The following is a 15,831-nucleotide window of genomic DNA, read 5'->3' as shown; positions in this document are numbered from 1 at the left end:
AACCTGCTAGTCAGGCACTTTCAGGGGAAAAATGAAAAGTTGCTGTTGCGCAATTTCAATAATAAAAGCTATTCAGCACAACAGTTTACTCAACTTATCAAATATCTGTCTCATTTTCGTGTACAACTCATTTTAACTCATCCCCTCTCATCTTGGCAGCCCAAAACTCCATCGCTGCCAGGAACATCATCACCTTTTTGCCATTCTAACTCCCAGAAAATGTGGAGTTTCCAGGTACCCCCCGCTCCCTCAACTCACCTCTGACTCAACTTGCCCTAATTGTTCTTTCTTGGAGAAACAGCCTCTAAAAACAATCCAAAACACCTCAAAGTGTACCTCCATACAACAGCAACCACAACAAACATTCTTTAGATATTCTGGCCTCACCCACCCAGCAGAGGTCTGGGATAAAGCGCTGACCCGCTAAGGTCTTATGCAAGTCAGAGAATTAAGCAAAAACATGGTGGGTCTAAGACATTTTTAAACAAAGTGTCACCCACAGCCTTTACAGCAGGTGGTTGGGAAGAGAAAGATTGCCAAGCAAAATAGCCACTGGTTTGTTATGAAGTAAAAATTCCCTCCCGATTCTCAAAACTGGCAGACCGATGAAGCCCAAAACAAACCACTGCATAAACCAACATTATAAGTATCCAACTGTGCCACCAGAAACGCAGACAAGTTGCAATGACAGAAGGGGGAGGTTATAATTTAGGATTCTTCCCCTTTTAGACACTCCATAAAAGGAGGGTGTAGGGAACGAGGACAGAAAATACGCTGTGCACATTCGGTGGGGGAGTCACTTCCACTTGGAGTCACCAGGGGCTCACAGCAACAACCCAGGATAAGGAGCTTCTTCCAAAGAAATTCAATTCGTTCAGCACATACGAAAATCTGCCATCAGTTCTTTAGTGTCATCTCTTGATGTTGAATCTATACACCACCACTAAACGTGAGAAGAGGCAACCTGGACCATACACCTAGTAAGTCTGAGAAAGTCTTTTCCTCTTTGAATCTATGCAAATTACAAATGTTAATTCTAACGGCACAGACCAGCATGGCTATGTACATGCATTTGCACTGGAATTTAAAACAATGCCAGAGAGAATAAAAAGATCATCTAAACATTTGGACACGAGACAGTATTTTGTCAAACAAAGGTATTGTTGCATAAAGAGCTAGAAAGTGCTTATAAACATTACAAGCTCAGGCTAAGGAATAAATGAATGAAATGCAGCAATGTGAAGGTACATTTCTCCAAAGAAAACAGCTGCCACAGATTTTCAGCATATATTTTGGGAAAGGAATAATAAAAAAAGGAAGAGCACAAACACAAATATTCAGCGAGACGACATTATGTGGCTACCTCTTGCTTGAACAGCATTCGACATGGCAGACCTGTCAAACAAAGCATGCTCTTCAAGATGTAAATGGTCACCGCACAGTATCAGTAAGCAAGTAAGGCACTCAAGGATTTCAGGAGAAACTATCCTTTAGAACTTGCTTAGACCCCAAGCAAAACCCCTTTTCTCAAACACAACCCATTCAGAAAAATGCATGAAACAGAAAGACGATGGGGAAAATTAGAATTAATGGACATGAATGCTGAGTGGTTTGATAGGAGATCTGAAACTCACAGATTCCACATTCCTCTCTCACATTCTGAGTCTTTTTGTCCGTATGGATAATACTTAATACTTCAAGTGTTACTGCCAATTCTTATACAGGTCTCACATCTGTTTGGTAGTTAAAACAGGTGTCCAAGCTGGCAGCTAACATTATTTTCTGAGATTATTTTGGGTCTGTTACATGGAAATGATTATAAATCACATGAATAGAAGCCTGAACATCATCAAACCCAGGGATAAAGGTTCCAAAGGGACAAGAAGGCAAACAGTAGAAAAATCTGTAAAGGCAAAACTTTCCCAAACCTCAAAAAAACAAAGCTTTAACTCACATATGGCAGGAGATACAACTACACTCACACTATCGCCATGGAAAAATATACTTACGATGGCTAATTCATGATATCCTAAATACTGTTCTTTCAACCGGCTGACAATAAGCTGCTTTTCTGTAGGTTTTTTTAAACAGTTAACCATGACACAGAGCACAGTGGTTACAAGAGTTACTCCCTACTTCCCACTGTAGTGAATTTAGCACTCATGTATCACATGAAATTGAAGAACATCAATTTACCCAATGCAAAGATGCATAACACAAAACGAGAGACGAGAAGCAAAGCTTTTTCCACAATCTTTTAAGTACCACGCAATACCAGTACATAAAATGTACATGTTTCTCACTTACTCCCCCTGCATTTCCACCCCCTTTAATCTGGTTTGCTAAGGAAAGAGGGATAGGTAATCCATCTGCTTATTGGTGGTTGTCGCCCCTGACCTAATAACCTGTGAATCTTCAGGCAAATTTCAACCAGATTTAACCAAAGGGTAGAAAACATTAGACTACGTCCCTATAAATTTTGCCAAGTTAGAGATTTGCGAGAAGATCCTACAGTACTTCTGCAGAATAGAGGAAAAGTTGCAGTGTGTGCTCCAGCTTTTTAGACTCTGGAGGATGAGGATCGGAGAGCGCGTTACTAAATCCCTCTACTTTGGGAAAAGCCTTAGTTAGGAACTGAGCGTGCTGCACAAGGAAGAACCCGACCAGAAGACACACATCCTTAGACAACAGGTTTCATTATTTCTGGAGCTCAAGAAATCGCTTGTTTCCATGCTCATAACTTTGAAGTGCATAAGTTCACATAGATCAAAGGGAAGACTTTTTGCATGTTCTCCACAAAGCCCGTATGAACATCCTGGCTGTGACTTCACCTCTCAGACCAGAAAGACAAGAACTTTGCCAATGCAAAGGAAAAGCCAAATGAGGAAAATAGCTGTTTTGTTGGATGCGCAGAATTTCGAAATGGCATCTTTGGCATTTCAGCAGAGCAAAATACAATATTCTACCATGAAACCACCACTTCTGCAAAGGTCATCACTGTGTCACCATTATTTTTGAGTTATGGCCGAAGAGAGGTAACTCAGCCATAATCAGGAAGTGTAAAGTGTGCATATCTGTTGTACAACACAGTATTTTAAAACAAGCAATACAAATTATTACAGTTTTTGTACAGAAGCAGCACCTGTGTTTCAAAACAACTCTGGTAGGCAGTAAATGCCTGGAAGAGGGCCAAAGAAGTAATCTTTACTTTTGAATATATGTAGCTAACACAGTAGTTAACCATATCTGAAAACAGGTCTAGAGCACACAAATAAAGCCACAGTAGGTGCATTCAGCATCCACTGCACATGGAACAAGAACAGTGTAGCATAACTTTATAAAGTCACAGTGAAATTGTTACAGGAGTTAATGTCATAATGCACAATGATAATAGTAGCCTTCGAATGTGAATGAGATGTATCAGATACATCCAGTTACTGCTACAGGAATATAACTAGAACTGAAGAATTTCAGTTAAAGATGACACTAAAAACTATCACATCCGCCCTTTGAAGCACATCTATTTGCTCTCTCATGTTGTGTGTGCAGCAGTGTGAATAATCAAGTAATTAGATTTCTGACCTATCAAAAGAACCATTTTATAATTGAAGTACATAAATGAGAGGTGGTTGAGAATAGTGCCTGTAAATAAACTATTGCAATCTTTCTAAAATAATGAGGCCCTAAACTGTTGAAACAGCAGAAGTACTTACATGAAATATTAATAATAAAGCAGTGTGACATGCTCAGAATTGATAATGAAACCAAGAAGCAAATGCACAATTAAGCAAATCACTTCACAGGAAATTTTCTGCACAGTTCAATCAGCTTTGGAGCACACCATAAAAGCCACAAAGCAGGTAGGACAGCAGTGGCATTCCCTTCTGGCCCCACTGAGCTCATTTGGTTGTACCGTTTCCTGGGGACAGACCTAGGATGGGTGGGGAGGAGATGAGGTTGTGTAATCTCACCACCACCACCGCCTGCCGCCACGCTAGCTGCGGCTAACACGGTGGAAGAGGTGTCGCACAGCCACATCTTCTGCCCTCTCGGCATCAAGGCGGGAGATTACAGTCCAGCAAAAGATAGAGACAGTAACAGACAGAAATTGAATACGTTTCAAATGCCTTTGCTGTAGTTTCCCAATACAGAATGTTCACTTGAAAATGCAAATATACTAGTCCTTGTTCAGTACAGGTAGAAAATTTTAGAAAAAGACAAAACCATTTACACCACACCAGGTATTTATTGGAATTTCTTATTTGAAATGGTCATTTACAAAGTATTTCAATAGACTTTAAGCTAGATACATCTGCTCAGCTACTGCAAACCAGTACACGCTGAAGCCTTGCTGGAGTGAACTAACACCATGCTGTACTTCATTGTAAAGGGTTTGGAAACACGAAATAAGAAGTTATGTGAACTCTGAGCACTGTCTGTGTCCCAAAATAAGTAATTAACGGCTATGTTTTGGTCCACATGCTTTAATGCTAGTAAACAAGAACAAAAAAACAGTTAATGCTCAGGGCAAGTAATCAGAAAAAGCAAAGCAGTTAAGAAACATTACGGTAAGCATTATCAATTCCCTCTTCTGTACACGTGTCATACATATACCCTCGATTCTATGAATTGTTGTGTACATATTACAGTTAAGAATTTAAACATTTGACATAAAAGCTGGAGGAAAGAGAGTATAAGTGCAGCACTAGTACTTACCCTTATATCTCCATTTACAGCTCTGGAAGTGTGATTAAATGCGTGTGCAGGATCTTTGTTGTAAACTTTAAGGAAAGATCGGTCTTGAATATTCCTGGAATTAAAAGAATCAGCAATGATAACAGATGAAAGTAGTTTTATTTACTTTGTTGCCCGAAAGTTTCAGGTAACAGACAAACATAGTAGGTCTGCAGCCGACCTATAAGAAAAACCTAAATGCCATAAATTAGACACACACAAACAAACAAAAGCCTACTTTGATTCTCTTTCCCATGGGAAGTATCATTCTTTTGCTACAACTCCACACCCATAAAAATTAGATAGTTTTCTTTCAAGATCCTGCCATAGAGTGAAATCACTTTGAAGACAATAGAGCTTCAACGTTTACACGGCACTCAAAAGGATTTAGTTAATATTTACATGTTTTATTGTGTACTCAGCCCACGTGAATTTTTGCTATTCTAAGAAGCAAGAATATCAAAAGAAAAGCAGTCTTTCTAACTGCAATTATTCTTGAGGCAATTCTAATTATCAGTTTGTTCACAAAAGCTGGAAAAAAGTCCACAAAAGCTAAAAATTCAGTAGCAAACAAATCCTTCCTCTAAACTTTATCTATAATAAAGATAGGTTTTTAAGGGAAAGAATAGGAACTACAAACACACATAAACAAGCAAAAGTTTTGATGAAAGCTACCACAGAAATGGTTTAGATGGAAAACCCAAAGAGAATATTTTTGTTTAATAAGGACCCAACACTTTGTCACTCATTAGTCCACTTTTAAAGTACTACATTTAGGAAAGAGTTAGATGACATTAGTTTTCTATTTTGTTTCAAAACCTACCTTCCAGTAATTTTATGGCTTAGACATTTGCACTGAGTTCTGCTGATCTCTTGCACACATTTAATCAGCAGCAACGCCTCCAATCTACGCTCACTTACACCCTTTCAAAGCTGCGATTCCTTTCATTTCCCAGTAGTGATCTCTAGAGAATTTACTTACACATGTGACTGAATTCCTTTCCTCCAGGTGCAGCTACAAGTCTAGTGAACTGATCTTAATCACTGGGATTATCATTTAAAAATGAAGGAAAGGATTCTTGGGCAGGTCCGATTTCTTTCTTACAATGTCATATTACAATCAGCGATTGCTTTGAATGCGTAGCTAGTCAGAACTTGTGCTGCTGTTGTAGATGTCAAGTAGTTATTAAAGAAACCCCACAGCTTAAGAGACAGATCAGTGCCTTCTGTTTAAGAACTGCAGGGCTGATGAGAAGTTTAGTATTTATGAGTGTTTACTTGTAGACTGCATAGGAAAATAGCTACCTTGCGGCAAGTTCAAGTTCTTCAATTATTTATGGTAACATAAACTGTTTTCCATCTTGCAAATGTGACCCTTTCGCTTTGAGACTTGCACTGGGAGTCTCAGTTACCATTTTCTGCCTCAGACTTGGAAAGCTCTGTCATCTTCAGTTCAAGAAATGGTATATTATTCATTTAAATAAATTTTATCTGCTGTCTTTTCTGTCTAATGACTATGAGATGGTACCTCAACTAACTGAAGTTTGTTTTAAAAGCATTCTCTGTAAATATTTCTTGTAGAAACATGACACTTTAAAGTATAACATTGCTGCAAGGCAAAGCACCAAAATACTAGGCATTTGATCTCTGAAGTGAATTCTATTTCACCTCATGTTGCTATCCTAAGATAAACATTACTGATAACAGGTATATATTACTGTACTTTTATTATTACTATTATTTGCATTACTGTAGCTCCCAGATGCCCTTGGCATGTTCAAAGGCCTCATTGATCTTTGTGTGCTGTATAAACACCCCAGGAATACAACTTCTTCACCAGCTTACAAGGTGAATAGAAGACACAAAAGACAACAGGATAGCTGCAGAAAGATAAGGGAACCAAAAGAAATGAGAAGACCATAGTCTGTCCAACCAGAGGAGCAATAAACAGATCCTGGGACCACAGGCACGCCCTGAGAGGCAGCGCAACAGAGAGAGCGAGAAGGTGGGACTGGAAGGAGACCAACGCAGCAGCTTTGTGAATGTCTGCGGAGGACGCCTTCCAAGCGCATTAGAGGACTGCCTAAGAGAGAGCGTGAAGGCACTTGTTTGAAAATTAAAGACGTGTAGAATGAAAGTTGGCATTATTCACCAAGTGGAAGCAGATGGCACTTGGTACTGAACAAGAAATGAAAAGTAGCATTGAAGTGGGCTTGGAGGAGCCCTCATAATGAAGACAAGTAGTTTACATTTAATGAGATGGAAAAGATACAGCCAGAGGACAAATGAAAAAAATGCATGTGAAACAGTCTGCTTGTCAAACTAGGACAATGATCTTTGTTGCTTCATTTGAATGACTAAGAGTGAACAAGATTACCTGTGTCAACTGCCGAGAAAAGACCATTATAGCAGTTGCTATTAAAAAGCTAATGAATTAGCTAAGTGTTTTTTGACTACGTGGTGGGAAAGGAAGGGGACATTATGTAGAAAAAATCTGAAATCTACACTGGATGCAGAGCCCTGAACCACATTCAGAAAAGGAGCAGGTTATGGGCTTAAGCAGAAAGATAGTGCTTTGTCCCCAGTGATTAAAAAAAAAAAAAAGAAAGAAAAAGGGAAGGAATGTGATGGCCTACTGAAGGAGAACATAAGCTAGGCTGAAACTAATGGTCCATGAGACTATATTAAAAGAGAAGATCAAGGTTTTAATTTGCACGAAAGAGGTAGGATTCATGTCATCCAACTACAGACATTCACAGGGAAGGCATCAACAGCTAGGTTCTCTGGCATGTATAATTTATCAGACAATTTTATAGGATTAATTACAACCAGCTCAAAATGTGGATGTAAAAATCTCCATTTGGTCAGATGAATCCCATCCTAAAGGAAAGACAGAAAAATAAACGGGAAAGTCACCCAGGTAGGTATGATAATTCAACTAATCCACAGGGGTAAGATGATGGAGACAAGCACAGACAAGCAAAAGGAAGGAGGACAAAGCCCTGAAAAAACACAACAGAAAAACAATGTTTAAGAAGAGGACCTCTCAAATGATACCTGAAAGGAGAGGAGAGACAGGAAGAAATCGGGAAAGAACAGCCATTGAAACAAAGGGAGATAAAAGTTTCAAGAAGAAAACATTAAAAGTACATGAGAGATCTGAGAGAAAAAGGGTGTTCACAAAAGCTGGGCCATTTGTTGACTTGACAATTGCAATGGAACAGCAGGGAACAAAAGACAAGTTGGAATTAGAAGAATAAAACCCCAGACGGGTTGGAAATGGGTCTAGGACAGAATTAGAACTCCAGCCAACAGTTGTGGTGACTGCTCAGTGCAAGAGAGAAAGGTGATGGGGCGGGAAGTGGAAATGTATGTTGTGTTCAGGGACAGTTTTGTTGAGAGGCACAGAAACATGTTAGCATTGTAAGAGTAGGCACTTCAATAGAGTAATAAGTTAATAAAAGACAAAGCAAGGGATGCGAGGCACAGAGGAACATGATACAGCCTCCGAGGGAGGTAGGCAGCTTAAAGAGTTGACTGAAACACCTGTGTTTAAGACAAGGAAGAAAGAAGAGAATTGAAGGAAGACATGGCAAGCAAAGGAGAGAAAAATGATACTTCATTTCATCTGTTCTCTGAGGGGAGACACTGGCAAGATCTTGTGAAGAGTAAGGAACAGAAATGGAGAAACTGTTGTGGAAATTATTCAAAAGTGGCGAAAATGCAGCTGGTAGTGCATGCTTTGGACTCCACTAAGCTGGAATTGCTGAGGTTTCCTTAGTGAGAAGGGTGGCAGAACTGAAGGAGGGAATTTTGTTATGGAGGAAGTCAGCTGGGTCATGGGATTTCCTCTAGAAATGCTCTACAATACAGGCATAGGAACAGAGGAAGCAGATGTTGGGACTGAGCCAGGCCTGAGGCTGGCAGAGTGACGCCTGCAATGGGAGCAAGGGAAAAAAAGGTGGAGTGGTATTAAGATAATCAACAACCACATTTTCGGGGCAGGGAGGAGATGAAGTCATAAACTGTTAGTCTGAAACTCAAGGGAAGATGGAGGGATAAAGTGAGAGAGAAGGAGCCGATGGGCCAGATGATGGTTGGCAATAATGCGCTTGGCAAAAAGGACGTAGTAACCTGTATCTTGATTTAATCAGTTGATCCAATCTTGTGAACAGACTATTTGATGTATAAGAAACTTGAGCACATGATGAACGATGACGCAAAAAATCAGATGGGTCTTAACATAGGCATTACAGAGCCCAAAGAGGAGTGTGGGAGTCTGCAAAGCAAGGAAGATAAAAAACCAGAAACTAAAATCCAAGAGCTGGCTAATGACAAGACACTGGATACACAGCCCAAGGAGAGCAAGACAGAGGAGAGAAAATGGAGTGCACTGCTGTTCAAAGACTAAGAAAAGGAATGGGGGAATTGGAAGTAGCAAGGCTAGAAAAGCTCCAACTTGCTCTTTTAACTAAACACGATATGGAGAAGCACCTGAGCCACAGGATCTCCAGAAGAAACAAGGCAGCAGCGGACAGTACACTTCTCTTACTTTCACATCATTTTCCTGCACTAGTGGTAGACTGGCAGAGAGGAAACACCTTTTCTGCTTTCCCCTTCATCTTCTTATGCTCCTCTGTCCATTCTTTTTATCACATAACTTCTTATGACAAGGGTGGCACAAAGGCCCACCGTATTTCCTTGCGCAGTTTTACAGAGTGTAACGTGTCTGAGGTGTGCCTGAGAGCTTTGTTGCTACATGATTTGGGACTTTCTAGGGACCCTGAGAACCTGGTCCTTCTGCTCGAAGAGCACAGACATCCGGACTGAAGGAACATGGTTAATCAAGCAGCTGCACTCCCACAAAATAAAGGAAAGAAAGATGCACCCAGATGTTAGTCAGATCATTTATTGACCAAGCTCTGAATTAGTGAAGGGAAGTGACTGCGTCAGTTGCTGCATCCTGACATAAAATAGGAAGGTGGTAGGGCTGCTGCAGCAGCGGTCACCAGTGCCACAGATCTTTAGCAGTGTTAGATGATGAATAATTGGCACTGTTGAGAGGGAATTGGTGACATTCATATTTGTGACTTCAGGCTCATAAGGATCAGGCTTTGCTCTGCCAGCAAAGAAAAAAACAGTTTTTCTGTAAATGTTTATTTTGTGTTCCATATTTTAAATATTTATGTCTCAGTTAAAATTCAATAAAATATTAAATATGTCAACCTGCATGTATTATATGAATATTTGAACAAGGTACGCATTTATCAACGGCTTGTGCAACAGTTATTGCACCTACAGCTGAAGGCAGTGTCAGATCAAACCTCCCATATTACTCAGATACCACTGAACATGCCTTTATGTGTCAGGCCACTGTATCTGTCAGATACTTATCAACTCCACTCCTTTTTATTCTATAACTGCACTACAAAAAAAAACCCCAAACCCAACAGCTGTAATTCCATGTTTACTTACCTCACATCACACAATTCATAGTATATGTTTCTGCTCTCATCCTTGATGTAAATGGCCACACTGGGCGATTCCAGCATTTTCATTGTCAGCTGCTGGGGGAAGGCACTTACAAAAAGGGCACGAATTGTGTCTGTGCTTGTGATTTCATTCGGCATCCTCAACTGCTTTGTTTCATCTCCATACTGAAGATATAAAACACCTACAAGCAAAATATAATAGCAAGTTACATATTCTTAAGTGCATAGAAATGATCTGGGCTTCAAAGTTCATGGGGAACACAGGCCAAGCCCATAATGAGTAGAGAAAAATCACACTCCTTACTCATAAAGCACATACAACATTTTCCTTTTCAACACGCTATTGGAATAGAGCATGGAACAGTGATATGGTTGTGCCTTGATAAATACGCTTGCTCCAGTACTGCATTTTGCCAAGAAGCCTATTTTTGCTGTTCTTCAGTTAGATAAATCAGAATTTTACCTTAAGAAGGATAATGGAAAATCCCAAACACACCTGTGTCTCTGCTCTGCAGTGGAAGGTGTGGGTAAGTCACAAGGTACTTTTTTTTAAAGCAGTTGAGGAAGAACTTTATCCTTTTATATCACCCAGTTTCCCTTAAACATAAATTTTGCATTTTAACTTCACGCTTACCCAACAAAACCCCCCAAAAACAGATTTCCATTTTAGCACTAGTAATTCTATATTCACAATTCAATTTGCTGGCATTATATAGTATAAAGCCCTAGGTGAAACTCCTAGCAGGAGCAAAACTGAGGTCTTACACAAAAACAAGAGCAATTTTGGATCCTTTCAGTTTTACAGCAGTGTTAATAGTCATCCTTAGCACCCAGGCAGAAACATGAGTAATCTTAGTTGCTGAATTGCAAAATACGGACATTCTTATTCACTCAAAACAAAAAGAACTCCATTCTGATATAGCTAACTCTCTATTTTCAGGGAATGGGAGGCTGTGAGATGCTCGATAATGGAAAAAAAACATGGATAATATAGACCAGGGACTCAGCGAAGGGATACTAAGTACTTCTTCCACGATGCCTGTATTGGCCCTGCCAGGGCTATGCTGAGTCCCACATAACCAGCCGCTGCCTGTACTCCACTGGCCGGTACTGCACAACGAGTGTGACTCATTAGCTTTGCTACAGCCCAATCCCATGCCCAATCCCAAAGCCCTCCAAGGACTGAAGCACTGAGAAGAGTCACCTCAATCAACAGCAGAAAACAGACTGGACTTGACAGGGTTGATTAGCTGTGACCATGCTGGGCCTGGCTCCTAAAGACCGCCAGAAGGTCTTCTCATGAGCATCTCCAATGTGGGAAGGCTCATTAGGACCTGCACAGCAGGAAACAGGCTGCCACAGGATTGCAGCCAAACTACGAAACTTCCTGGGATCCACAGCACTAGGGAGTAGATGCAGAGGCAAAATGCTCAGCCAGATTACTCTGGGTACAGAGGAAACAGGAACTGGTAAGCCCAGCTAAGCGTACATATTCAGTCCATACCCAAGGCACGGATATCCTGCCTGGGCATGGATTGATGAGAGCATACTGTGCTCTTTCTGAGCCATCTCAGGTGTCTCTGTACAACACTGCATTGTGCCAGGAAGAAACACCTTTAGTCTCTTGCCATCTGCAAGAGATGGAGCAGGTATAGGTTCTGCAGTGGTGTCAAAAGACACTAAAATGGCAGATCACAGAATCACAGAATGTTTGAGGTTGGAAGGCACTTCTGGAGGTCAACTGGTCCAACCCCCCCACTCAAGCAGGGACACCTACAGCCAGTTGCCCAGGATGGTGTCCAGACAGCTTTTGAATATCTCCAAGGAGGGAGACTCCACAACCTCTCTCGGCGATCTCTGCCAGTGCTTGCTCACCCTCACAGTGAAAACATGTTTCCTGAGGTTCAGAGGGAATCTCACATGTTTCAGCTGGTGCCCATTACCTCTGGTCCTTTCACTGAGCATCACTGAAAAGAGCTCGCTCTGTCTTCTTTCCACCCTCCCTTCAGGTACTTTTATACATTGATGAGATGCCCCCCTGAGCCTTCTCTTCTCCAGGCTGAACAGTCCCAGCTCTCTCAGCCTTTCCTCATAGGAGAGATGCTCCAACCAAGTTAATCATCCTTGTGGCCCTTCCTTGGACTCTCTCCAGTATGTCCATGTCTCTCTTGTACTGAGGAGCCCAGAACTGGACACAGCACTTCAGGTGTGGCTTCACCAGTGCTGAGTGGAGGGGAAGGGTCACCTCCCTCAACCTGCTGGCAATACTTTGTCTAACGCAGCTCAGGATACCACTGGCCTTCTTTGCCGCAGGGGCACATTGCTGGCTCATGTTCAACTTGGTCTCCACCAGGATGTCCAGATCCTTTTCTGCCAAGCTGCTTTCCAGCTGGGTGGCCCCCAAGATATATTGGTGCATCCACTTAGCAGACATTCAGCAGCCCAGAATGAGACAGAAAAGAAAAAAAATGCAGAAAAGAAAGAAAAGAATACCACTGAAGTTTATATTTCCACCAGCTGTCTGAGAGGCATTGCCACAGCTAAATGCTTTGTAAATGGCTCAAAAGCTATCTAGCCATTGGAAAGCATTTGGAAAAAGAATACACTATCAGATCTGCTCAAGAATTAGTGATTACAGAAACATCTACACTGAATTCACTGCAGCTCATGTAGATATACAATCAGGGCAGTTTTACACCTCCCAGTTTGGATGCTGCTAGTGACATAATGGTAGGACAGCATTCAGGCTGAACTAACTGCTGAAGTCTTTATTACATTTTCAGGCAGACTTTGGGGCCTGAGCAGATTCTGTGCTGCCATGCCTTTGCATCTACCAATAACCAACACAGGTAGGCTAAACCAAACTATGCTATGATTCTACTTCACGCAAACTGAATTCACCATAGTAATTGCAGTGTAGATGCACGGTATCTTGTTCTCCCACAGCCAATAAAAACAGGAGGCTTGGGAACACAAGGTCCTCAATGTGGTTACCATCAGTCATCATCAAATCTCAGCAAATCACAAAACTTAGATGGTAACTCAATGATTCTCACTTGAAAGTAATCAGCAATGGGATGGGCAGTTTATAGTCCTGAGATACAAACACTGAGCAAAAGCAATGGGAAAAGCTAAGGTCCTAGAATACAAAGACATTTAATGAAAAGAAGAGAAGGCATTTTAATCTAAGATGAGCCCTCCTTCCCCTTAGTCTTTAGTATTTTTGTCTCTATATTGTCCATAATTGCTATAGAGGAATGAACATATACATAGGCAAATGTTCCTACAATCAGTGGGTAGATAATTGTGCTTGCACCTAGGGAAGGAAGATGTTAATTTTTCTGAATACTAAACAGACTACTCAACATTACCTAACCATTATTTAATATTAGGCTGCTTTTATAAAATGGAGCTGTTAACATCATTTTCCTACTATTATCAAGAGCTGATACTTTTTCTTTCATTAAGATTGCAATCAGACCCTTTATGAATCCTACTACAAACTTCTATTTTCCGTTCAGTGGAAAAATTGTCTCAGACTGAAAAGTCACCAGTTTTCTTTCAAAGACTGAGGAGAATTTTCCTAAGAATTTTATTTTTAATGCCAATATTTAATGGGTTATTAAATTATTTTTCCTTTTTTTAATTTTAATTTGAGACATCATTTATTTCTTTATGTTCTTTTAGGTAATATTGGCTTTTTAGTGCTCATTCAAATATTCTATGCAGCTAAACATTCTTTAGAATTCAGAAACCAACTGTATTTGTAAAAAAAATTAAGTACACATGTTTTTAATGATTGTATTTATTTCACTGTTCCAAGATGTGCGTAAACATATTCATTTTTGATGATAGCTTTCAGTTCTTAGGAAGAACATAAAGAACCTTCTGTATTTTGGCATTTGAAACTTTCTTGGATTAAATGGCAAAAAATATTTTTTGGCTAAAAATACAGACTTTGCGTATCAGCTTTGCAAGTGTCTGTGACTCTCTTTTCTGCCCAGTTTAAAAGTTAGTGCATAATGCAGAAAACGCTGTTTTTGCATTTCAGGCCACTAAAAATATGCTGAATATTGAGCTACTGAAACCATTAACACAAAAGAAATGGTAGAGTTGAAAAATCTTCCTTATACACAAGTCTAAATCATTGCAGAACAGTCTTGACTCTGCCTGTCCTCCAGTACTCCCACAAAATATTGATCCAAAACAAAATTACAGTATCTTTGGGTCTTGGATTTTCAAAGCAAATATGCGTGTTATCCAAAAAGATCATGCCTTAAAGTATACAGCTTTAACAGACAACTCAGAGAAATGTTTTGTCCACAATCTTACTGTAGGGGTAAAATACATTTTCAAAGATGACATAAATACTTTTTTCCTTACTCGCTCTTAAATCACATACCCTTAAAAAAACTACTGCCTTTCTTCTTGAGTTGTCTGATCCGTATCATGATATAGCAATGCTTTAGGGCATTTCCTACTTGACAAAACTAACCGCTCACTTCTAAAAATCCAGCTTCAGCATGACAGGATAAAGAGACTCAAAATCCATTATTTTAAGTCATTGACGTTGTTTTTCTCTCACACATTGCTGGGCTGAAACTCTGAACACCGGCAATACCCACAGGCCCAACTTCATGGAAGCTGCTGGAGCTCGGAGGTTTGTTTTACCTTCAGCTAAAAAATTACTCCCATGGAGAATTAAAGCAAGAAGAAATAGAATATAATTCAAGCACGGCTTTTGTCAGGGCATTGCACATATGCCAGCAAAGCTGCTGGAAAGAAAATTAAGCACAATGGATGTTGATGTCTCCATGTACCCTGAAGTTCCTCTTGCACTTATGCTTCTGTTATAATGGATTTACCTGAAACATGAAGATTGTGAACAAGGAAACTACACCATGTAACTGTTTTGAAAGTCCAAGTCAGACAACACAGTGGCTACCACTTCTAGGTGCTCCTAGATACTGCCAGCCCTGGGCTTTCCTACAATTACAAGGCAAACTGCGATGTTAAGCTTTCCCCTTCGTCATGCCGGTATAACTTAGTCTCAGAAATACCTCTGGAATTTCTGATCGTTCTTCACCCTATGGGCAACAGGCCACGGCATTAAACACAGGCCGTAGCAGAAAACATTTATGTGTAAGCCAGGTCGTAGAAACTTAAACCTCTTTACAAATTGCTTCACAACATTCCTGTCAACAGAAAGGTATGTTTTATAGAAGGGGAAATTAAACACCCGAGAGGTGAAAGGACATGTTCAAAGAAAGGTTTACAAGCATAAAACCCAGATCTGATGATGATCATGCAAACACACCATATGATCACCCTTTCCTCCCCTGCATACAGAGCTCTTTCAAAAACAAAAGACTTTCTGCTCCCCCTTAACCAAGGGTCAGTGACAGAAGGGCTTGCAAAATATTCCGTCATTTCTCTCAGGGCTGCTCCACATGAAACGCCACACAGTGCAATGAAAGATGCGCTGTTAACCTGATTTAGTAGGCAGTGCCTCCGGCACAAGCTGAACCCATCAGCACTAGGTGTAGAGGATGCCTGGAGCAGCCATCCTGCACCTTTAGCCCAGCTAGTACAGCTTCGAGGACTG

The 15,831-nt window shown here is 40.5% G+C and overlaps 1 protein-coding gene across 1 annotated transcript in view; it reads right to left on the bottom strand.

Moving 5' to 3' along the window:
* Positions 1–15,831, bottom strand: part of KIAA1217 (KIAA1217 ortholog) — a 245,689-nt gene that overhangs the window by 71,944 nt on the left and 157,914 nt on the right. The window contains exons 4-5 of the mRNA XM_075143936.1: positions 10,210–10,408; positions 4,717–4,810 (exon numbers count right to left, since the gene is read on the bottom strand). Of these exons, the coding sequence (XP_075000037.1) occupies positions 4,717–4,810; positions 10,210–10,408 (293 nt within the window). The remainder of the gene's footprint in view (positions 1–4,716; positions 4,811–10,209; positions 10,409–15,831) is intronic.

This window comes from Calonectris borealis, chromosome 2 (genome assembly GCF_964195595.1).
Source record: "Calonectris borealis chromosome 2, bCalBor7.hap1.2, whole genome shotgun sequence".
Taxonomy (NCBI): Eukaryota; Metazoa; Chordata; class Aves; order Procellariiformes; family Procellariidae; genus Calonectris; species Calonectris borealis.
Note: the sequence above shows the minus strand (reverse complement) of the source record. Positions and strands in the feature narration are given on the sequence as shown.